Source organism: Pestalotiopsis fici (assembly GCF_000516985.1).
Source record: "Pestalotiopsis fici W106-1 unplaced genomic scaffold PFICI_Scf_10, whole genome shotgun sequence".
NCBI classification, from domain to species: Eukaryota; Fungi; Ascomycota; class Sordariomycetes; order Amphisphaeriales; family Sporocadaceae; genus Pestalotiopsis; species Pestalotiopsis fici.
This window is the reverse complement of record NW_006917100.1, coordinates 2247077-2272183: the sequence shown is the minus strand read 5'-3', so window position 1 is coordinate 2272183 and position 25107 is coordinate 2247077. Positions and strand designations below refer to the sequence as shown.

Sequence of the window (25107 nt, the reverse complement as noted above, 5' to 3'; positions counted from 1 at the left end):
GTGGCGCTCAGTCTTGGTAGGAACACAGCATAGCCCAATCAGCTAGCTAAATTCAATGCCCTCTCCGTTTCTCACTGGCCCAGAAAAATGACCGCGGTGTCAGACCTTGCCTCGTGGTCTTGGTCAGGCAAAAACTAGACTGCCGTAAATAGATATCGTCCAGAAGCGATGCATTGCGCATTACTGCCGCTGCACTGATGCATGTATTGGTCCTCATAGGATTGATATTAACCATGCCATAGGCAATGCGATCGGGTGCAGCTGGAAAGCAGGCCTGACTTCGATTTTGCAGAGGAATTGTATGATGCCAACCCGGTAGCTATATCTTACGGAAACGGGGGCCCGAGAATACTATACCATGTCTGCACCCCACTTCAGCCTAGGGCAGCAATCGCGATCCGCCTCTCACCTTTTACTTCATCGTTTCACCTTTTTCTTGTCTGGGCCGTCCTCCTCTTCGTCACTCAAGTCGGCATACTGAGTGACGGGCTGTGTAGAGCCGTAGGCCTTGGTGAACATGGGATCTTCTCTGGCAAGCTTTTCGTATTTCAGGAGAGCTTCACGGGGATCCTCATGTAACATTCTGCTCAATGGAATGTTCTCGCTAATGTGCTTCTCGTCGGGTTGGCTGCGCATAAAGGGCGTGATCTGCTGTACCTGTGGTCGGCGAGGGTCCTTGGACCTACCAGTCGCAGTAACACCAGCTTTCCTCGAACCAGGCATGGCACCTGGTGTCACAATAGAGTCTCCAGACAAGCCAAGAGTCTGGTCCATGGTAAACTCAGGGTTGTCGTCAATATGCCTTCTCTTCGGTGCTCGAGACATAACATCAATCGCGCCACGAACCGACATGGCCGGATTATAGAGAACATGTGTTTCCCCGTTGGCCGATCCGGTGACGATTTGGTTGATCTTTGGATGCCAGTCCACCGTTATCAGTTGTGAGCCAGGCGTGATCGGTGTTGTGTACTCTGCTTGCAGATTTCCAGGATTGAGTATGTGCAGGTGGCCAGTAGCAGACCCGGTGAGTATACTTGTGGAGTTTGGAGAGTACTTGATGTTTGTCATTGGGTAATGATCCGACGTCGACGGGTGCTCGACAGAGACAAGCGGTTCCTTGAACTTGCGGGTATCCCACAGCTTGATCGTGTTGTCACCACCGCGAGTCACCACCATTCGGCCGTCTGAGCTGATATCAATCCCACCGGTCCAGGTATTCGGCTTGTGGGCATCCCTGATCTCTGCTGCGGGCCGTGTAAACGGGCCATTGCCGCTCCACATGACCAAACTTCCATCGAGAGCTGCTGAGAGGAGGACATTATTGCCTCCCTGTACGGGTGTGCCCCAGGCGACAGCGGTCATCCGGGTCCTCCCTGCATTGCCTGCAGTCTTGGACTTGTACACGAGAACCTCTTTCTGGCTGCGCTTATTGTTGATATCCCATATACGTAGTGTACTGTCAGTTCCTGCAGTGACGCAAATATTTTTATCGGTGGGATGCCAAGTTCCAGTCGTAATCTCGGAAACATGACCCTTAGTGTTGTGCATGTCTCGAAGATACATGTCTCCCTTGACAAACTCAGTCACAATGTCACCGTCTCGTGACATGATCTTGGCCTGTGGATGTGCTGAAATACAGAGAACCACTCCTCCCGCCAAAGGATTGAACTCGACATGGTGCAAAGGATGCGCCTCGGAACCTGCGGATGATGGCTTTGACTGGTAGGGGTCTATTGATCGAAATGCGCGTATCGTTGTAGGAGTCATGGCGGAGAAGTCGTGCAGTTTGATTGTGCAGTCAATAGATCCGGAAGCCAGTCTGCCGCCGGCCGGGTCTAGCGAGACCGTAGTGACCGCGCGATCATGGGTCTTGATGACCATTTCATGTGACGTCGGGTACTCGTCTTCATCGTCGTCAGAATCATCGGAATCATCGTCGCTGTTGCTTGCGCTATCCGAGCCTGAAGTGGATGTTTTCTGTGCAGTTTGGGCTTCCGTGTGTGCTGGTTTGTCAGACGTTCTCTTGCTGCGATCGAGCTGGGCGGCGATATCTGTCTCCCTCGATTTTTTACCGAAAGATGCTGGAAGAAAGGCGCGCATAGGGTCGTCCTCGGCCAATTCAGGCATTTCAACCTGGATATCCTCTTCGTCGCTCATCTCGACTGGCTGGGACGTTGGAAGGTAGGTGGAACTCAAAGAAGCAGAAGATAATAATGCGGATGGTTACTCGCAATCAGCTGCACCTAGCGAGGCAGAGGAGGGACACAGCGCGACTTGGCTATCGTGCTGCAAGTATGTGTGTAGAAAAAAAAAACACAGGCAGCTAGGTATTATTTTTCCTGGTTATGTCGAGGATATTTTTGCAAGGTTGCGCAGTGATGTCGACCTCCAGACTGCCCGAGCTTTTCAGAGAATTTGACGTCGCAGTTGCCTTGCCAAGCTTGAGACGTGCTGAGAGTTATTACAACGCCAATTCACACTGACGTCGCGCTTGAAGAGGCAAAGGTCATTAGGGGAAAGGCCCCTAAAAATTCAAGAAGCATGGGGATCAACGGCGCTATCAGCAGCTATCCAGCAGAATTATGACGGAACCTCGCAGCAGGTCCACTCCTCGCGTCTTAGGCATATGAAAAGCTCAAGCCACAAAATCTCCATCATCCACTCGCACGTACGGGTTCGACCCACGACACTGGGCGCCGTCCAACCCAAGTACAGCACTCTCAAATCGTTGCTTTGCTGACCCTGCTTTTAAATGTTTTCTACTGTCCACCTGATCGTTGGTTAGATCTCAGATTCATCGATTTCCCCGGCGCTTCCGCTCTTGCGACAAACCTCTACCGAACACACTGTCTCAGCTGCCCCGCGTGCGATTAACTGGCCGTATCTTGAACTGACCCGCGACACATGATTTCGCGAACCTGTTCCGCTACTTCAAGGCGCTCAGCGTCACTGCCCATGCCTTGACGGCATCAGTGGGAATCCGTGCTGCTCGCGAGCATCGCAAACCTGTCAAAGCGCAACAGATCACAACGATATATTCTGTGCTGCGCCGCTATTGCTTACGACCCCGACACCTGAGCTTTCCTGCAGCTCGTCAACGTTAAAATGCCGGTAATCCCGGATTTCGAGAACCTGGATCCGGGTTGGACCCTAGTCGCCGGCGACAGGAAGGAAGACAGGAGCAATCTGGGGGAATGGAGTTCACTGATCGGCATAATCACGGCTATTGTGGGAAACATCCTCATTGCGCTCGCGCTCAACGTCCAACGATATACGCACTTGCAATTACATAAGAAAAAACTGGAGGCGAGACAACAGGCTAGGGAAGCCGAAAGGAGGTTCCAACACGGGCAGCGCAACAGCAATGGAGGAACAAACTCCCACGCCAGCAATAATACACAAAACAACTCTGCAACAGATGACATCAACGATGCATCGGAAACGCAACCGCTTACCCAATCTTACCAGCCTGGAGACTCGAGCTTGTCTAATGGCGACCGGAGCAGGGAGGCAAAGTCTTCAAACTATCTACAGTCTCCTTCGTGGTGGGCAGGCCAGATACTGATGACCATCGGCGAGATGGGTAACTTTCTTGCCTACGGGTTCGCCCCGGCTTCTATTGTGTCGCCCCTGGGCGTGGTAGCCCTGGTTTCAAACTGTATCATTGCGCCGTTATTCTTTGGGGAAATCTTCCGCAAAAGAGATTTTTGGGGTGTTGTCATTGCTGTCGCAGGCGCCGTCGTTGTCGTGCTGAGCGCAAACCAAGAAGAAACGAAACTGGAACCGCATGATGTTTGGGATGCGATATCGACCCTGGCATTCGAGATATACATGGCAGTCTCCATTTCGCTAATAGTTGTGCTCATGTGGTTGAGTCCAAAGTACGGCAACAGGACTATTCTCATTGACCTCGGTCTTGTTGGTTTATTTGGTGAGTGGTGCGAATACAGCAGATTGATCACGTAACTGACATCGCCGCAGGCGCCTATACTGCGCTCTCGACCAAGGGTGTCTCCTCCATGTTGTCATCGACCCTCTGGAGAGCCTTCACGACACCGGTCACATATGTGCTACTATTGATCCTTCTGGGAACTGCCGTTATGCAAGTGCGCTATGTGAATAAGGCACTCCAGCGATTTGACTCGACGCAGGTTATTCCAATTCAGTTTGTCATGTTCACATTGTCTGTGATCATTGGAAGCGCAGTCCTATACCGTGACTTTGAGCGGACAAATGCCCATCAAGCCATCAAGTTTGTGGGCGGCTGCCTACTTACATTCTTCGCAGTATTCCTGATAACAAGTGGCAGGCCACGGCAGGATAACGATGATGATTGTTTGTCGGACGAAGAGGGTATTGAAGAGACGATCGGCTTATCGGACCAGGAAGCAAACACTGGTGAGGGAGCCAAACCCAACGATGAGAGGCGCCAATCCGTCACGCGGTCTTCACGACGCTCCTCTCGGGTCAGTTTTGCTGCAAGGCCTCAAACTATACAACACGACTCGGGCGTGCCGTCGCCAAGAAAACCAGATGCTGCAGGTGCCCGGGCTCCAATTACTGTGAAGGGAACTCCCACAGAAGCATCTCCATTGCTCACCGGCCCATGGGATCACCACCCGCATCCGGGGTTACCGTCAGCGTTCTCCGATGAGAGTGTCGTGACGATACATTCCATGACCTCAACAAACACGGATCCATTACCAGTCGACACAACTCTGCCTCCTCAAGTTATTGCGCCACCCTCACCATCAGGAAGGCCACGAACTCCTCGGCCGTCCTTTTCCTCGTCTAGACCTCATAGTCATCATCTTTCAAATGCGATCATTTCACCATCACCGCTTTCATCAACTGTGAGCGCTGTTGTCGGCGATGGACTCCTTCGCGACGAGGATGGAGTGCTTATCCACAAGAGATCCATTCGTCGCCTGCGTCCTGGCTTTCGATCGAGCCTCTTTGTCCCGTATAGTGACACTGAAGAGATTCCAGAAGGAGATCCACTGATCCGACCTGCAACTGAAGAACTTCCAGCAGCCGACGGAGAAACTTCTAATCAGGGTAATCAGAGCTTGAGAACTCGAGCTAGGAGTCTAAGCAACACCCTCGGCGGTCTCCTCAGCCGCAAGAGGCACCGTCGTAACACGAATCCTGAAGCTGGACTCAGTCGAAGCCACGAGAGTACCGATGAGGTTGACAGGGCGGACGCACCGCTGAATGGTCGGTGAAAGCATCGACCCCAAGGCATGCATGGCCACATGCAATGAATTCACAAACATCATAGATTTTTCCATACAATGCATTGGATAGGAGTTCACCGGATGCATTTCCCTTCAAACCATGCGACAAACGGCTAGGTTGGGAATGATTCCGTTTTACATAATACCCTCAGGGCGGGTTCCTGTTTACCAGCCAGCCATTTCGCATAACCTGAGTGACTTTACCATCACTTTGAAAATAATGTTATCAATATCGTATCATGAGTGCGTTCTTCTAAGGCACGAGGTGCTCGCTGTGGTGAGAAAGTTTCAGCTTTACGGATAATTCAAACACACAAAGACAAACAAATAGTGTATTCCCGATTTGTTTTGAAAGGGTGGTTATTGGACTGAGATAATAAAAGTCTCCGTGTGAAACCTTGTTCAGCATCCAATGTAATTTTTTAACCCACTATAGGCCTAGGTAAAGCACAAAGACCTTTTCCGAATTACTATCATAGTCCAGGTCTGCATCATCTATGATCCCGACATGTCTTACTGAGATGAACATTAGTGGCACCGTTTCCATTATTTCGAAGTAGAGACTTGGCATCTCAAGTCAGCGGACATTTGTGTTGTATGGAAGAACAGCAAGTCATGGCAAGTGGTTCTCATTGAAGACATTGCATTGAAACTGGATTATATGGCAAGTGGCTGCAAATATCATAATCTTTGGTCCGATCTGCCAATATCTTAGCCACTCAACCTCCTTCAACCTCTGTGATTTAGTAGTACCCGGCGTCTTATAGTGCCCTACCTGCATGGTTGTCATCAGACCAGAGGTGAAGACTGCAGTTCAAGGATCATCGTGGGTGATAAAGGGCCACGAGATGGCATGTTGACACTACAACCATGATTCTCTTCTATGCTTTAAGATTTAAGGGGGTCTGAAAGAACGGATGCTATCAATAGTTTGAGGCTTACAAATCCTGTAGGAAGAAGAATGCCTCCCGCGGTGGATGACACCCCTCACTGGGTAAAAGGTGATTGGGCCATATCTCTAGAAAAACTCAATCCAGTTTTGGCACAAGATCAGACAAAGACTCAAGCTCCTGGTTTGATCAATGATCGACTTACAGTACCAATGGTGGCTTGGTCCTTGTTCAAGGAATAGGTTTTGATGCTGGTCGAGAGTGAGGTGAGCGCAAGCATTGAGACATGTGGCTGGACGAGCATAACGTCTCATTTACGTATCCAAGCAAAGCCCTAGATACCGAGAAGGGAATTCAGAAGGTGGCTGCTTTCCGCCCATTATGCCCGCTGGTACCGAGTTCAGGATAGAAGGATTAATATGAAACCAACTGCATACAATAGAAGCGTCTTGGCTTAGAACGTATCACATCCCCAGCAGTGAGTAGTAAGGCACCGTGGTTTGCATAATCTGGTTGCTACGAATCGCAGAGCGACTTGAGTGACTGAAGTAGAGAGGAATCAAGCTTCTTATCGAAGAATCGTGTCTCCTGTTGGACGAGCTAATGCCCAACTCCCGTCTACGACTGTGACAAGCTCTACATTAATCTACTATGAAATACTCACTACTTGTGTTACCCCTTCAAGGTTGGCGCCGGTCTTTTATGATAGTACCATAACCAATCAATACTTGAATCACCACCTATGAAAATGTTACTTGGCGCAATAGTTCATCTTACTCAACTCGACTAATCGGGGGCATACCTACTAGGGTATTCATGTTGCCGCATGTGCATTTCAGATAACCGCTACAGATATTCCATACTCTGACATTCAACATTTCCATCTGCTGCATTCTGTGACGACCAGAGCCAGACGGCCTGTGTGTCTTGACTTCGAGGCATGTAAACTACAGTTGATAGGTTATGATTCATTCAATACGTAATAGAGCAAACTGCGAGATGGTGTTTTAGTCTCCGAGCGGCTCTATCGACGCCGGCTCAGAATAAGACAGGGACAGTTGGGAATCGATAGATGATAATGTAAGATCGTAGGTATTCTAATTCTCCACGAGCCGGTTGTCTGCAGAGAACGTTTGACTGGACACCTGGTTTCTGGGTACTTATCTATCGTCCCGCCAACACCAAGCACCGCAGTAAAATGGCAGGCCAAGTCGAAAGTCTATTCCTGCACCTATGACGAAACTGTAATAGACAAAGCCAAAAGTCCCACAATGCAGTCATGATTTCTAAAAATAATCTGATTATACAATCACCGCTTCAACCCACTCGTAGTCTCATTGTGCTGGGTGTGTTCGGGGAGTTGAAGTAGCGGAGAAAAAATATGACACCGCCAACCTTGGTATGTGCTCAGACTACTGTGTCACGTTGTCTAGAACCGTCTCTGCAGTGAATATATAATCATGAAATCGGGCAACACCAATGGATAGTCTTCAACACCTTCGGCCCTGTGAACCAAGGATTCTTTATCTGGGTTCTTCTTGTCGGACCCGTTACCAGAAGATTGGGTTCTCCGCAGCACTGCAGGGACACTGTAGATGTCAAGACATCTTGAATGCAATGTACTTCTCAAAGCATTGGCTGGAATATTACATCCATTAGATGGAAAGCAGGGCAAATGCTTGAAATAGAATGTACATTAAAAGTGTACATGGTAGGCCGCCGTGGACCAACAAAGAATCCATACCCTGCATGCAAAAGCGGCAGCACGCTTAAGCGCCGTGCATGTGACTATACTGGTGGGTAGGTATATCCAGGAGCTATCTTGCATATCTACTAGTATTTCTCGACAAGCTCGAGGTTCTTGCCTCACTCCGGCTTGTGTGACGCTTCCCCAATCATGCTACTTCACTTCTGAATGCAAGAATACATCCTTGAATAGGTCACTAACATGGATATACTCCACCTTTATATCCGGAGATGACTCGAAACAGGGCTCCTGAAGCGTGATGGCGCCGCCAGTGTTGGAGCAATCATGGTTATCATATGGTTCAGTTTAGTTTAGGTTTTTTTTTTCTTTTTTTTTCTTTTCCCATGGTAGCTCTGCCGGTTGCTTCAACCGTACAGCCGCTATGAGATCCCGCGACAACCCCCCACAAGGCCGGAGCCTGTGACTTTCAAATACCCTAACGATCGAGACCCAGAAGCATGATATGATCTGATTGACAGTCCCGAGCCCCCTGCGGGACGCTGCAATGGAATGGAGTCAATGTGGAAAGTGTTACTGGTACACGTGCCTTGCTAGAGCCGTTATTTTTATGCTAGTCATTCTTCGGACTATACTCTGTATCGTGCCATCCATGGATTGCAAATAGCCCGCTCCCAAGGCAAAAAAATCATTGCCATCCTTGTTGCTCTTGGCCTTTCCGAGCATCATCGGATCATCTTGCAGCACGATTCAGAATGACAACCAATGATACAACTGACCAAATAAGCTATTTCAAGATGAAAGGAATTGTTATGCTAACGATTGTATCAGCAATTTACAAACGTGTGGTCTTTGCTCAAGGCTGATCCACCTGAAGGATCTGGCCCAGTATCAGGCGAATATAGCCCCTCTCAGCAAGGAAGAGTTACTACAACAGCCATTCAAGCTCCACTCATGAGCACTATTGGTCGTGTACCCCTTTCGTATTGTGATGGTCTTTCTTCCCCCTTTATTTCTGGAGGATCAAAAGATGTAGCTTGTGAGCATTACGCGTAGCGACCATGAACTTCTTTCTGGGGCCCGGCTAGAGGAGAAATGTTGCTACTCTTGTCCTGGCACCATTCATAGACACAAATGTTGATAGTTTGGAGTATAAAATCCAGTCAGCCTTATGTGACTAGTTGACCTTGATTCGCCAAGTTGGGTCTCCATTTGTCATATCTCAAACATTGCCGTATGTATTTCCCAACTAGCCAGCGGAAGCGTCAAGCGTTACAGTCAGCACTTAAATTCTGGAGTCTTGACCAGTGGAGACCGGTAACAAGACGGCAGTCTCTCAGCCCTACACATTTAGTGCAAGCAATTGGGGGTCTACGATAGCATCTTCGAGCATGGGTGATATCCAACTCGGCTACCTCTACTCAGCTTGACCGCATTTGATGAGACGGAACTCGAGGCCTTGATATGATGGTCGTGGTGCGCCCGGGCCGTGTCCATCTTGCATAACGACTTCAGCCATAACTGTCCCGACTGATTGGAGACGGGAAATGACTAGATCCTTCTCTGACACTCAGCTGTTGGATCTTGCCTTGGCCTTGGCAACCGAAGCCTTCCTTCACCCACGCCACGTACTTCCCGGGCCAGGACAGCTGGGCTGATCCATAATCCCTGTTGTTCAAAGTGATGCAGGCGATTGAGGTGGTGCTGTGCCGAGTGAATGGCCGTACTCTGAAATCACGGCACAGAGTGATGCTAGAAGCCGCAGATTATGTCCCAATGGATTGTCTGGGATACTCGACACATTATTCATACCGCTCCATGCGATAATCTTGACAAAATTACTTGATGCTCAGAAGAAAATAAAGTTCAGAAAGTTTCCAAACCCCATTTCAACCAATACCAGAATGGTCCTTTCGAACGACCCTTGCCTGCTACCTGAGTCCCTGGACGCAATCACTTCTATCTGCCACAGCAACATTATGACACGATGACCGAAATGTAACCCAATCCCGCTCTTTGGGGGGAGATCGTACGTGTACATAGTAGAAGCATGGGGGATCAATAGAAAGAGGCGTTCCCACGTGTCGGCGGTGCGACCCTGGCTAAAGATAGACTGCTTACACAGATTCTTACAAAGTTATTTACCACCCACCATTACCTGTTAGTCTGTGACATGAACCCCCCTGCACGGGTCTTTTCTCCTCCGTTATGGACTCTGACTGGTTGTTCTCTATCTCCCCGCCTTTGATGATTGCAACTTTGACGAAGGAATTACTCACAGGGAGGTGATTTGCGGGGCGGTAGTGATGAGCCGTATGTAGGTACTATGTACTGTGTAGGTCACCACCCCCTCTTCCCAAATCATCGATACAGGTAGCCACTTGGCAAAGTAGGTCTGTAGCAAAGTCCACAGATGCATGAGCCGATTGCCATTTTCGAAACTGGCGGTCCGAGAGAGGGCGGACAAGTTTCTTGTGGAGTACCTAGATACATCTATTCCGTCGAATGTTCTGCCACACTCAACTGATTTTAGTCCTTTGATCCACTCGACATCAACTTTTTCCCGCTTCGCTGGTAGAGGAGATCAAGAGAAGCAGAAGAGGCATAGAAAGTAAACAACAGGGTATAGCTAATAATGAAACCGAGGTAAATAGCCCATGATAACGACAGCAAGAATAGACACTAGGGTACCTATTAAGCAATTGCCAGTCCTTGATACCGTATCCACAAGATCACGATGAATGCAATGAAATGCATGGCCGTTTGCCTGAGAAGGGTAATTCCGTAGCAGGTCTAGACACCTTTGGGTAACTCCATACCTACCTAGCTAATCTGCACAGGGAATCTAATCCTAGCCAAGCTAGCGGAACTTTTGTCACCTTTCCAAGGGTAACCCATCTACTGTGTAGAGGGTCTTTTTTCTCTCAGTCTTGTCAACCGCTAAACTAGCAAAACTGGAACCGATGAATGTCCATGAGCTTGTCAAACGGGACACTTCCACTTCCCGCGCCATCACGCTAGCTAGGCTCGGATTGTGGATCATTTCCGTTGTTGAAATGTGTGCTTGGTTTGGGTCTCGGGGGCAGCTCCGGACATTTTGCCTCGATACATTGGACACTGGAAGCAGTAATGTACGTAGCGACAAAGACTATTTGTCTGGGCAACTGCCCGGGTGTTGACTCGGTCAAGCAGTTTCCGAAAATCTGCATCAGTCATGGATGGATAGGTGAGAGAGAAGAAGGGGGGATGGCTGGATATAACGCGTCTCAATGGATTATCGCATCTTGTTTAGGCATCCTTGATACATCAATTGAAGAATCGGGTCGGTTACCAAAGATATGTACATACCAAATCTGGTTGAAGTACCATACATGAAGCTACACTACATACCTACATACATTACTGACATAGTACCAAGGTACAGGGTAGCATTGCAGCTACTCTTCTCCATGTATACTACTGTGTACAGGCATGTCATGCTGCAGACAGACAGAAAAGACACGGCTCTGAGCATTCTACGAGCTACAGTGCTACATAGTACATACCAGCTTGGCAAGACCCAACTGCTGGGCACCTGCAGTCACTGTGACACGACATACCGCCGGGACCAGCATGCAGACGGTTGGAGAATTACAAACCCCTCCGCTTGCCTTCCCTGCACCCAGCACGACGATCTCTCCGCCCTTTTACTGAGGTGCACCACGATGGTTCCTGCCTTTGGAGGCGGAAATTCTTGCCAAGTCTTGACATCTCGCTACTGCAATGCAGCTGTTTCCCTCCCTTCCCTGGAACCAATCGTATTCATTCGGCACTTTTCTTTCTTTCTTTCTGGTTTCACAGTCCGTTTTTTATGCTGTTCTTTGGTTTTTTTTTTTTTTTTAAACCTCAAGTCCAAAGAAACAAAGGAATCTCCGTAATCATCCACTGGTATTTCGGTCGTCAAGTTTTAAATGTAGCTTCCGGGCGGTTGCAACCTGCTGCAGGGGCTCTAGGGCTGGAGGCGGTTAGAAGGGCCGCCATCGTCGTGCTTGCCTGCTAATTTTACTGGTAGTGGAGGCGTTTTAAAAGCTGTTTTTCATTAGTTCAATTCCATACGTGCGTACCTAGTGAAAAAAAAAAAAAAAAAGTTTATCAGTACGGAGCTTTACCTGATCTAATAACTCCATACCATAACGCTGCCATTTTAGCTCGCCGCATATTTTCCATCGCCTCACCTACTCCCAGTATGAAGCCGACCCAACTGGAAGGGGAACGACGGGTGTCGCCGGCCACATGCACTGGACATCAGATTTACACCGACGTACTAACTATTATTCACACAGTCAACGAAAAATGGTTGACTGATCAGACCGGGCTGGCCCATGTTCCCCATAATCAGATGAAGGATGTAGCCACGACCAAAGCCCGCATTGTGCCGCAGAAAACACGTGGAAAGAGACACAGAAGACACATCTTGTGCAACAGAGCTTTCTTCCTCTCCCGAGAAACGCCACGAACCTGCGCCGTGCCTATGACGAGCCGCTGAGAAGGAAGGTTTCCCCCCTTGGTAAGAAACTTATTCTTTTCCACGTTCCAGCCCCCAAAGTTGACATTGACATATCAGCCCTATCGCTGTGGTGACAGTACCAGCTGTCTCCTGTCTGATGATTTCACCCTGGAAGAGTGACTCAGCCTTATTACTACCATTCGTTCCTACGCTCCGTCTGCGAACTTATTACCAATGTCAAGTTATGCAAGCGCTTCAGGCACAGGACCATAACTAAAAGCAGGGAAAGCTTGTCAACCAAGCTACTGTGTACACTCACAGTACTGGTTAGCGGCATTATTGCCAGCCAGGATTATTAGGTCATGACCGCCCACTCGCCAAGGGCAGCCTAAGGGGAGACCCATTCCTGCGTTGGACCTTTGCACGTGGGCCAATCATCATCAACCTCGTTCGGGGTGAGGTAGAAGATCTAGCAGAAATACCGGCCGACGGTAGCAAGTGAAAAAGCGGAGACAACCGTCTCTGCCTCGCTCGCTGCAATGTCCTTCTCGACAAGGCCATAGACAGTCGTGGCAGCCAATCACGTTGTAGCGCCAAGCTGAATGCTTGCCCATAGCTCCCAGGGCAGGACCTTGCGAGGAGGCTTCATAGTATAGCGAACTAGGTAGTATTCCGTATCGTTGAATACGTTTCCACACAAAACCGCCTACGGATCACCCTTACCCTAGAGAGGCTAACGGTCCTTTCGTCGTTATGAACGCTAAAACAACGGGTGACCCGTTTGAATTCCCCTCCCTAGTAGCGAAGAGGCTAATAAGCGCGAGATAGCATAACTGTACCAACCTATCTGTTCTCCTCTCTAGCTTGAGATCGTTCTCCCGCAATGATAGCCGCTCCTAGACCCTAACGATACCTACCTTATAGATCACCGGCATGAAGGTACAAAGACCCCTATATACCACCATGTACTTGCTTTCCCAATGGCGGGAAGGGGCTGGGGGTATCCTAGGCAGGCCGAATAGCTACGTACCAAATTCGCTAGGGTTTTATTCTTTTCATCTAGGCTCATTCCTTTCTTTCTGTCTGCCTGGATACGTACATGGTGCCCTACGTCAGTTCAAAAGCGAGGCGTTTCTGCGAGCATATACATAGATCAAAGGATTATGAATCTTTAGACCAGGCTATTTTCGCCCTGAACGACGCCGTTATTTTAACCCAGAGGATTTTAACGGGGCATTCTAGAAACCCACCCTTGATCCCGGACCTCGATGCCAAGCAGCTGGACCAAGCTGCAGAAATATAAGACTGTGGTGAGCCACTCAAGCATAACGCTTAAGGGTGTTACTCAAGAATCGCGATCAAATTCACCAATTGACTCGACGTGACACCACTCCAGGACATAATCAAAGACCACCTTTATATGTCAACATACACACACCACCCGTCTTACCTTCTCTGCCCGCGAACATGACGTTTGCTATTGGCAACTCTACAAATCAGCCCACAGAGGTAAGTCGTCAAATGTAGCCCCTCTCTTTCCTCACATACGCAATAGCATGCCGACTAGTTTGGCTACCATTTGATGGATGCTGGAGCAGCCAGCTTGTTATGTTTGAAAATTGGTCAGGATAGCAAACTCCCGATGGGGGGATGCATCTAGAATCAGGCGACGGATCTCTCGAGAGTCGCAAATCCGCATCCATCTGAACTCAACCGCGGTGAGAGCTTGCTTGAGCACCATCCGCCGTTGTCCCCCAAGCGGGTCGAAAATGCTACAGGATTGTTATGTTCAGCGATAAAATGGAATTTCTTGCTAATTATGTTACTTGCACAGGTAGAGCTGTCTTCGTCTCTGTCCCTAACCACAATTGCGGCTGTGACAGCGACGAGCTCGTCGCATTATCCCGTGACCACCGAAGCATGGGCGACTTATCCAGCACCACAAGGTGCGTCTCCAATTCACTACGGAGATAGTCTCGCCATGCCGCGCACCGGCTCTGCAGGCTATCCCAGTGATACAGAATGGTCGTCTGTGCGGAACTCATTCTCACATTCTCCAGCCAGCGGGTTTGACATCCCGATGCACGATAGCGGCATGGGGTCACACGGGTATAGCACCCCCTACAGCTACCCATATCATGGCGAGTTCGAAGCAGCCGCGAGCCCATTTCTCGATGCCGCTGGTGCTGGCAACGCGAATCACTATCGCCGCAGCTCGAAACAAATGGAGTCCTCGGCTTCGACGCGGACAAGGAGGAGATATCCACTCTCACCACCACCGCCAACCACAACTAGATCTGCAACCAGTTCAAAACTACGCTCAGCATCAAGGGCCTCGAAAAACAACCATTTAAACCCGCCCGCAACAGAGGAGGAACGAAAGAACCGAGCCTCCCACAACCAGGTGGAAAAGCAGTATCGAAACCGGCTGAATGCGCACTTTGAGGCACTATTAAACACCTTGCCGCAATACATGCGAGGCGGAGAGGACGAAGAGGACGACGATGGAGATCGCAAGATTAGCAAAGCAGAGGTGCTAGAGATGGCGAGACGTCACATTGTCACCCTCGAGAGAGAGCTCATATCCATGGAGGAAGAGAGAGACGAGCTAAAGGAAAATGTAGAGAGGTTGAGGTGGGCCATGGCAAGACCCGACAAAGACTATGGAAAGGGGATGGGCCCCACAGGGCCCGTATGACCAGATGGGATCACGAAGCCTCAGGACTGATTTTCCCAAAGGCATGATTTTCTCTTTCATGAGACTTATACATATTGACTTATACCGATTCATCATAAACAGGCGTAAAGGATACTTCACAAGTGGAGTTTGGGGTTGATCTATTGAGTTGAGCGATTACCTCAGGATAAATACGGCGGAACATTCATAACTGGCCAATTTTTGGTTCTTCATCAGGTAGAAAAGACACATGAACAGACACCATTTTCGAGGATTCGTTGCCAACAAAATTCGGCATGTGCATTCCACAATTACTATCAATGCACATTCAAATCTGCCGACATTGCTTCACAAGCAGGATGTCAATGCTTCCAGCAATACAAATATAGAGCAAAACTTGAAAAGTCTTGTGGCGCTTATCCAGCGTGAATCATAACGCGACTTGCAATTGTAAGCGAATGATGCGCGATCCTACGCCAAGTCAGTTTCTCATGTTCCAGGTGCGTAGCTCACCAGAGTCTCAGATCAGACTTGATGGCAATCCAGCAAGGCGACCCCGAGTATGACGAGGCTGTGTCCAGTGATCGTCCTGGATATGTAATTCTTTTCGTTCAACTCATGTTTACAGATTCACTCCTCTTTTGGCCACACAGCTCATCATAGCTGGTACTTGACAGCCCAAACGAAGGCATAGCTTTAAGGGTTGTCCAGGTTCGTGTTATCGTAGGCATCGACAAAAATCGAATTGAGAAAGGATATAGAATGACTAATCGAGCGATTGCCTGCCAAAAGACCTCGCAAAGACTATGTATTATCCACAATCAATGACACCCCTGAACAATGAAAGCTAGTCCATCGTGCTTGTTCTCCATCGGAGCACTCTACTGCTCTACAGCGTAGCCATTAAGTTACCCTACCTGCAGAGTACATTGGCCCAGTGCCTTTTTTCTTTCTTTCGAGATCAGATCATGTACGCCAAGATCCTTTCGAACAGTCCCAGTCTAGCTAGAATCGATCCTGGTAGAGGGGCGATCCCAGCCCACAAACATAGCGTTCCCGTTCACATTAAGGGAGTGCCCTTTTGTGTATTGGTCAATCAGAGTGCATTATCCTCAGATGCTCTCCTCTCTTTTTAATCCTCTTTCATCTTTGGCCTGGCCCAGTCCGCACGGAAACGATCCGGACACCTTCCCCGGAGAGGCAGTAGCGCAAGGAGCACCGGGGAGAATCATCCCCAAGGACAAACAAGAAACACAGACATGGGCAATACTTGTTCATTTCTCTAGTTTCCGCACGGGGGCCGCAGATGGGTCTTCAACCAGGGTTCAATGACACTATCTTCAATATGATCTGAATTGGTCCAAACGGCTAGGGCTGAGGAGTCCAAATGTCTCGCGCTCAATGGGCCAGAGTCGTGGCGCAGTGTTTTTCCCATTCTCAAATGACATGACATGATTTGGAAGGAGGTGAGGAGAGCTTTTAGCTTTCGCCCTGCTCTGCCTCATCCAGACGCCCAGCCCGGCGGCAAGCAGGTACACTGTCAAAAAGGAAGAGGCGCACATCAGTTGCCGGGAAGGAAAAAGAAAAAAGAAGAAGGAATTTCCCAGACCCGTGGATGTGGGACTACCTTAAATTTCGAGAATCATGAGACATGATGTTATCATGCTTGCAATGGGGGCCGTGCAGCTAACATCAAGGTCCATGTAAACCAAGGTATCTGCCAGGTACTTTGTCCTTTCGGAGCCCGGACGCACGAGACCGCTTTTTTCTCTCCTTGACATGCAAGGTTCAGCAGTTGCCAGGGGGTGGGCTGGGGGATCCGTACCGGGCTTGCAACTGAAAGTGAGCGCTCGCAGTTTGACTGAACGGAGCAAGAAAGTCTATAAAATCAAAACAAAAACTAGAACGACACCTTCACAAACATGTGCCACAAGGACGCGTCTATTTCCAAGTCGATACACTATTCGAGTAAACTCGCAAAGCGAGAAGAATGTCACGTCACTATGCAGTCCGTTTTCCAACTGAATTGCACCTTGATAACCTAAGCACGGCCGGGTATACTTTACTTGAAGGATGCGCATTCTGGACGTATTCGGTAAGGGGCCTTGCATGCGAATCCGACATGTCTCGTCTTCGGTTCCCCATGGTAATCGGATCATTAATCTGTATCTTGGGATTCGTCGCGGACTTTCCGAAAAGATAAAAAAAGATAATCGGTGAGCAATGATGGGTGCCAGACTTGAGAGAACGGCCAATGCAAAGAGAAATGAAGTGTCATGATACTCCATCGAATCCTCCCTGACCATGGAAACAGTAATCCCAAAGTATTCCACATTTGCATGATCCAGGACCGAATATTTATTAAAAGTTGGGTGGTAAATATATGGAACTCCACCTTTGTTACCCTAGCATATGTCGTTATGCGGGGTCAACAAACAGTCACTGCTCCACAAATTGGCGTCACATATTAGTGTTGCATAAGCACAAACTGTCAACAACAAATCACCGGTGAGATGGCCGAGTTGGTTATGGCGCCAGGTTAAGGTCACCTTAACACCTACTTCCTGGTACGGAAACGTGCGTGGGTTCAAGTCCCACTCTCATCACTTCCCTCAGATTCAATCTGAGACCAGCTTTTTCTTTTTTGCCTTTCTTTCTTTTTCATTCATCATCTGTCTTCCATACACGTTCGAGTTGCGCATTTTTCTTTTTATGTGATGTGCTGCATGCTGTTTATTTAGATCGCTGGCTGAATCAGGTACAAACCTTTAGCATTATAATGACCAGTTTGCAAAGCACTTGTGAAGCATATAAATCTAGCAGTTTAATAACCGAGACAAGTTTCCTTGAATGTGAACTGCAGCTAGGAAATTGCGTGATTTTCAGAGACTTATCTCTAATGATACCAGAAGCTCGTTTTTAACTCTGAACGAAAGTCAGGGTATTCATACTTGCTGTAATTCAGCCTTTCGCGTTTGAATAGTCAACATGTGAATAAAGAGGTAGTTGGAGTTACAAAGTCTACAACAAATACTCAGCTTTCACATTGCCTTATCTCATTTCATCACTGTGCGCTAAGGAGCAATATTAAAAGGCATCGCGGCTCATATCCACCACTCTGAGACTGATAATAAATTCTCATTTTGACGTGTATGGGTTCTTTGCCATGATTCTTTTTGGTAAGATTGTAGCAAATTCTATCTATGATTCTATTGCCCTAAGCATCTACGTAAGAAGCAAGAATATATGACTATACAGAAATCAAGCAGCTTCATCCTGAAATTGCTTCAAGAACCAGTCCACCATGGCCACGACAGTAGGATAATTCCACGTGAGTGTCTGCGGCACCTTGATCTTCAGCACGCTCTGCAACTTTTGGCGCAGCACAATGGTCATGACGCTATCGACGCCAATGTCAGTCAGCGCGACACGATCATCAATCTCCTCAATATCGTCAATCTTCAAAACAGAAGCGAGACACTCGCGAAGTCTCACATTAAGCCAGGCTTTGAGCTCGACTGTGCTCGTCGGGCGGGCATCTCCACTGCTGGCTTTGCTGCCGCCGCCGCCCTCTCCAGCCTTGACAACCGGCGTCATCGACGAAGAAGCGCTGGTTCGAGCAATTGGAATACGCACGGCAATGTCCTCGAGTAATGGGCAAGGTATCGGCTCAACCGCGTCCAGAGTTCTACAGCGAGTCACGACAACCTGGTCCACATTGTACTTGGACATGTGCTCCCAGGCCTGGAAGCCTTCGCTGCGCGTGATATCCGTGATGCCCTTGCTCTCGAGCTCGAGGGCCAAAAAGTCGGATGTGCCCATGCCAAGATTTCGCCACGCGGTCCACTGAAACGCAATGGCATTATCGCCCTGCCCGCGACGGTGCGCGGCAAGTGTATCGAGAAAGGCATTACCAGCACCGTACGAGCTCTGGCCGGATGTGCCGACGAGTTGGCCAATGGATGAGAAGAGCACAAAAAAGTCAAGTCCAGCGGCTGGAGGAAAGGCCCGGTGGAGGGCGAGAGCACCAGAGATTTTAGGTGACAGCACTCGCGCAAATGAGTCGGCTGTGGTGTCGCACAGCAGTGAATCCTCGAGCACTCCGCTGGCGTGGATGACTCCGAGGACGGGGGGCAGTGAAAGCCTCTCTAGAGAGGCGAGTAGCTGATCATGTGCATCATCAGCACCAATGTCTAGAGAGACTACGTGAATGCTTGCACCGAGTCTCTCCATGGCCTGGATTCTCCTCAGAATTGGAAGAATCTTTTCTGCGGCCCCTGTCCATTGGCTACGAGGCGGCAAGGCACGGCGAGAGACAATGACGATGCGACGCGCGCCCTTCTCAATGAGCCAGTCGCACGTTTCAAGACCGAGGACACCAAGACCTCCAGTAATGACATAGGTGCCCTCGGACTTGGGCAACAACGTCTTGTTGCTCGAGGCCGGGAGTAGTTGATATTTTGAAAAGGGCCTCATTCGCGCTACTCGAGGCAAGCCGTCCACAAATCGGATGATATCGTGCCCTTGGACATACTTGAATGGCAACAGAGGGAATGCTGGACCTTCATTGTCTATCAAACCACCCCAGATATCGGAGTGTTCCAAGGCAACGACACGGGCGAGGCCATAGAGCGGTCCTTGAGCGAGAGCCGCAGCGGAACCGGCAGCAAAGACTCCATCGGTGACGATGAAAAACTTGACAGCCAGGCTGTTGTGGACGATGGCCTTGATTGCGGTAGCCGCATCCCAGATGAACTTGCGAGCTGACCCGGCAATGTCGCCAGCCGATCCAATCGACCCAGGGCAGTACACTACTGCAGACGTCTTGCCATGCAGCAACTTATATGCTGCCTCTTGCTTCAGTTCTTGGGCACTGTTAAAGCCGATCACCTTTGGAAACTGTCCCTCCAAGTCCATCTTGTATCGGTCATGCAGCTTGCCATCCTCTGAGATGAGAACTACCTGATCAAACACAAGCGGTTTTTCAGACAGACGAGGTGGTGCCCATGCCAGCTGGTGTACCAGGCCTTCGATACCTTGGCTGATTCTCGGCACGGGATCCACTTCGGTCAGCGTCAGTCCCTCAAACTTGGACAGGAGCTCGCCCTCTACACTGAGAATCGAGACATCTGCAGACCTGCTCAGAGAATCATTAACAGCAGCTTCAGTCTCCACTACGTAGAGGTAGCAGATCTTTGGAGCCGGTCGGGACGAGTACAGCATGGCCTTTCCAACCTTCGAGACGATTCGCAATTTCGCATCGTCGGAAAAGATGGTGGCGCCAACTGACGAAGCCGCATCAAAGATGGGAGCCCAAGAGCTTGAGTGCCACGACACTGTTGCGCTGTCTGGGTCTGCATCCACTCTCGCAAGCATTTCTCGAGAGTTGCCGTAATGTTCAGTAACGGCCCACGGAAAGGCTATACCAGCCACGCCAACCCTAGTGAGGTAGTCGATAGAGAAGTTGTTTGGTAGGACTTTGCCGATGCGCTTCTTGATGGCGTCCAGATTGGCCGGCGAGGCAGTCTGCTCAAGGGGATCGACACCCCAGCGGGCTGCGCTGTGCGTGACCCATGATTTGTCGTCAGAGGAGCCAAGACGAGAAGCAATCTTGACATTTTCACCGTCTGCAATGACTTGAATATTTCGAGGGGCATCGGTAATCTGTCAAAAAAATAGGTTTCAGTATTTGACTGGCATGGAGAGACACTGCGAAAAGACAACAACCTACAGCAAGTGGGGTTCGCAACGTCATGTCGTAAATGACAGCGGCGCTCGTCGCGTGAAAGAAGGTATTCAGGTAGACTGCAGCAGGAACGATATCAGTACCATGCAGTTTGTGAGCCCTTGGGAAGGGCTTAGTCGCCTCGGTGACCCTGGTGGTGTATAAAGTGGTACTAGAGCCCGCAATGACTATACGCCTGCCAAGCAAGGTATGCTTGTCGATATCGTGTATGCCCTCATCACCCGACCAGCCTGTCGAGACGTCCTTCCAGAACGGCTTGTGGCTCCATACAAATCCTGGAACCTCGGCGCACCACTGGCTCCCGATAAAGGCCGAGAAGTTCACCTGAGCACCCGCCACGTACAATTGGGCAATGGCATGGAGAATGCTCTTCTCGGTAGGCTGGCTCTTCTTCATTGTGGGGATAATGGCAAACTCCTTGAGATCTCTCTCCATCAGCGTCTCGTTGATCGAATGCGACACAATGGGATGAGACGAGACCTCTAGAAACACACGGTGGCCATCGTCGACTGCAGCATTGACTGCAGAGGTGAGCCAGACGGGATGAACCATGTTATTAATCCAGTAGTCAGCATCTCTCGCAACTTGAGATCTTGGATCCTTCCTTGAAGTCGAGTACAATTTGATGACGGGTAGTTGGGGCTTCAGGACCTTGGATAGTGCAGTTTCCAGTGATGCTGACAGAGTTTTCAGCATGGGACTATGAAAGGCAATATCAGTCTTGACTTTGAAGGACCTGATATTGCGTTGTTTCAACTTTTCTTCGTACTCGGCGAGGGCAGCAATGGCACCACTGACGACACATGAGTTTGGGGAGGAATCAATAGCAGCTACAAGATCCTCACGGTCCCCTAGCTCAGCCGCCACTTCGGCAAAGGGCAGATTGACCAGAGCCATCCCGCCGAGACCCTTGACCTGGGCGTACAGGCGTGCACGTCGCGTCACTATAAGAGCACCCTCACTTGGAGTCAGACATCCAACGACAACTGATGCTGCGATCTCTCCGACCGAGTGTCCGATGACTGCTCGAGGTTGCACCCCTCTGGACTTGAGGACCTCGCTGAGCCCAACCTGCACGAGATAGGTGAGAACCTGAATCACGTCCGAGTCTTGAAAGTTGCCCGCTTCCAGAGTCTCAATCGCAGAGTATCCAAGCTCCTGAAGAACGATATCATCCAGTGGAGACACTGTTTGGTAAAAGACGGGATCCAGGAGGAGTTCCTTTCCCATGTCTCCCCATTGGGCGCCGTGTCCGGAAAATACCCAGACCACGTCTTTACTGGGGCCGCTGGCGAAAGTGCGGCCTTGTGCGCTCCAATCGCGGGTCATGCCCTTGGTGAACGAAAGTAATGCTTCAGAGGCTTCGTCATGATTGGACACGACAAATGCTGCGCGGTGGTCATGGTGAGCGCGACGCAGCGCCAAGGTGGAGGCAATAGTGTCGAGGCCCTGAGCTCGACCTTTGTCAGAGATCCACTCGGCTTGAACGGCGCTCTGGATCGTCAATCTCTTCTCCTGCGGTGACGATAGAACTAGTAGCGTGGGAGTGTCTGATCTTCTATTCTGGCTGACGGCGACTGGAAGTGGCGATTGCTCGATAATGGCGTGCGATACGGTACCGCCGTATCCGTAGGAACAGACGGCAGCGCGACGAGGGCCATTTGACTCATCCCAAACCACCTTTTCTCTGACAATTTGCAGACCGGACTTGTCCCAATCAACTCTAGAATTGAGCTTCTTCAGCCTTGCTTGGGGTGGAATTTCCCCTCTGCGAACAGCCATGACGGCCTTGACAAGACTGATGGCTCCAGCCGCAGCTTCGAGGTGGCCGACGTTGGGCTTGATGGACCCAACGTGGACAGGCGCATCTCGAGGCCGTCCAGCGCCATAGACGGCAGAAATGGCAGATATCTCTGTCGGGTCGCCTAGAGACGTTGAAGTCGCGTGCGCCTCTACGTAGCCCACGGACAGGGGCTCGACGTCGGCCACCTTCAGCGCCTTGCGCGCGACCAGCTCCTGGGCCTTGGCATTCGGGGCCATGATGCCGTTGGTCTTGCCGTCTTGCGCAATGGCCGTGCCCTTGAGAGTGGCGAGAACGCGGTCGCCGTCCACAATGGCGTCGGAGAGGCGCTTCAGGATCAAGACGGCCGCCCCTTCTCCTCGTGCATACCCATGAGCATCGTCGTCAAAGGAGAGGCAGACGCCGTCGGGGGAGAGAGCACCCGCGGCACCCAACATGTGGAACAAAGCTGGAGATAGACAAACATTGACTCCGCCGACTATGGCCACTTTGGACTCGCCGTTTAGGACGGCCTGGCGCCCTGCATGGACTGCACACAGTGACGATGCGCAGGCAGCGTCGACGGCAACACTAGGTCCCATGAGGTCGAAATGGTAAGATATCCGATTGGGAATGCCATGGGCAGTTGTTCCTATGCCCATCCATGCCTCTATGTTTGGTATATCTTCGAGAAGGAGTCTCGAGTAATCGTCGGAATCAACACCCATGTACACGGCAGTATCGGATCCGGAGAGGGATTTCGGATCAAGGCCGGCGTCTTCGAGGGCTTCCCATGTCACCTCCAGGCCAAGTCGCTGGTGCGGGTCCATTTGCTCAGCCTCTTTGGGAGAAATGCTGAAGAATGAAGCATCAAAATTCTCCAGATCGGGAATGAAGTAGCCCTTGGAGATGGTCTTCTCAATGACTTTTGCGTTTCGGGGATCTCTTTTGACCCAAGGTTCCCATCGCCAGCTGGGGTTGTCTCCGGAAGCATCCTTCTTATCCATAAGAAAGTCCCAGAGTTTCTCAGGCGTATCATTACCGCCTGCTGTACGACAAGCCATGCCAATGATAGCCACATCATCCCTTGCGACTTGATCGGAAGAGATGGAAGAGTCCTGCGAAACTGGTGTAGACCAACCGGAGCCTGGCTTGGATGTCGGGGCGGTTGGAATGTCGTTGACGACCTCCATTGTAGCAACTGTTGCTCGAAATATCAGAGGTCCTGCTATATCTACTTGATGATCATACCAGTATGTGGGAGTATGGAGATCAATATCCTGGTTATCGTCTTTAGATCAAACTCTGAAAGAATTGTCTTTAGAAAATTGTGTGAAAACTGGTCTTTTGAGCAAAATCACTCAGAAAACAACAACAAGTTGACAGGGGACTTTTATAAAGAGAACGGCTGTGAGAAGGTCAAGTAACTTCTGGGGGATCAGCAATCATTTTGATCCATATTTCACGGACAGCCTTGGCTGGTTTTCTGTTTGGTTTTTTTTTTTTTTTTTTTTTTTGGTCACGACCCTGAAGGCCGAGTAGATAATGCAACACTTCCCAATAGGATAGCACTCCGAGAGCGGCACAATTTGCTACGAACTGGTTCCAAGGAACTCGAGAAGTCATCGAATCCACTACTGGTCGCAAAGCAGAGCATTATCGGATCCCATCATCCATCACCGAACAAGTGCAAATCTAGAATTATGCATAGCATAAGCCTGCAGGGCTACGTCGGAGCGATTACCAATCAAAGAAGTGATGTTATCTGCAGTCTACATATAAGATCAGCTTCGATCGAGCTGGGCTCGTCGTTGATGTCGCAAGTTCTATTGGGTACCGAAAATGTCCATCATTATTTTAGCCGTCCCAGATCCGATCCGCATTCCTTGGCCCATTTTTCTGTCCTCATGTAGAATTTTCCCCGGGTGAGCTAATGCTGCAGAGTCCCAATGAATGATGTTACGTTTGCTCATATTCATGTGATGCGGTCTGACCAAAGAATCATATCAAGAAGGATTCCGTCACACATGCTGTGCGTTAATTGGTAAGATAAAGGGATCATACGAGTGATATCCTCAAGTGATAGACATAAAATTGACGCCCAATTGGGGCAAGTCCGCCTGCTGACTGCAACCATGATTGTGAGTTGGGGTCATTCCGGTTGGTTATAGGTTGATCATTGTATGATGCCGCCAAGCTGATTGGCCTTGCTTTGGTCTGATCCCTGGTTGCCCAGGTGTGCAACCAGTCACAAGAGATTCAAAGCTAAGCCGCAAAGCCGCGTGGGATATCATGAGTCCTTGCAGCAGCTACCCGCAATTATGGGGGGATATCGCCCATCATCAATTGCTTCAAATTATACATTGGGTCCGGTCGACGATTTGGGTAATTTCTCTGCATCGGAAGCCGACTCACTCCGATCGCAAAGCTTCGCCCGGCTTACATACCTCAAGGCTCAACCGGTGAGACGGTCAGACAGGGTTCCACCTTATGGTGGCTGATAGATATTGCTTCACAGGCGGTCATGTGGGGATAGTGAGGTTACACTAGCTGAGCAGGCAAGGCTATAGAATATTTTGATCACAT

At 49.7% G+C, this 25107-nt stretch overlaps 4 protein-coding genes across 4 annotated transcripts; 2 read left to right on the top strand and 2 right to left on the bottom strand.

The window, feature by feature from the left end:
• Positions 1 to 417: 417 nt before the first annotated feature.
• On the bottom strand, positions 418 to 2157 carry PFICI_12931 (uncharacterized protein; the record flags this gene model as incomplete). The annotated part of the gene is made up of 1 exon (XM_007841512.1): positions 418 to 2157. The coding sequence occupies one exon, from the start codon at positions 2155 to 2157 to the stop codon at positions 418 to 420; it is 1740 nt and encodes a 579-aa protein (XP_007839703.1).
• A 948-nt stretch (positions 2158 to 3105) lies between these two features.
• Positions 3106 to 5225, top strand: PFICI_12930 (uncharacterized protein; the record flags this gene model as incomplete). The annotated part of the gene is made up of 2 exons (XM_007841511.1): positions 3106 to 3931; positions 3982 to 5225. 2 exons carry the CDS (start codon positions 3106 to 3108, stop codon positions 5223 to 5225), a joined length of 2070 nt encoding a protein of 689 aa, XP_007839702.1.
• An 8560-nt stretch (positions 5226 to 13785) lies between these two features.
• On the top strand, positions 13786 to 15016 carry PFICI_12929 (uncharacterized protein; the record flags this gene model as incomplete). Its single annotated transcript, XM_007841510.1, has 2 exons — positions 13786 to 13827; positions 14153 to 15016. 2 exons carry the CDS (start codon positions 13786 to 13788, stop codon positions 15014 to 15016), a joined length of 906 nt encoding a protein of 301 aa, XP_007839701.1.
• A 3240-nt stretch (positions 15017 to 18256) lies between these two features.
• PFICI_12928 (uncharacterized protein) lies at positions 18257 to 23714 on the bottom strand (the record flags this gene model as incomplete). Its single annotated transcript, XM_007841509.1, has 2 exons — positions 18257 to 20659; positions 20727 to 23714. 2 exons carry the CDS (start codon positions 23712 to 23714, stop codon positions 18257 to 18259), a joined length of 5391 nt encoding a protein of 1796 aa, XP_007839700.1.
• Positions 23715 to 25107: the final 1393 nt, after the last annotated feature.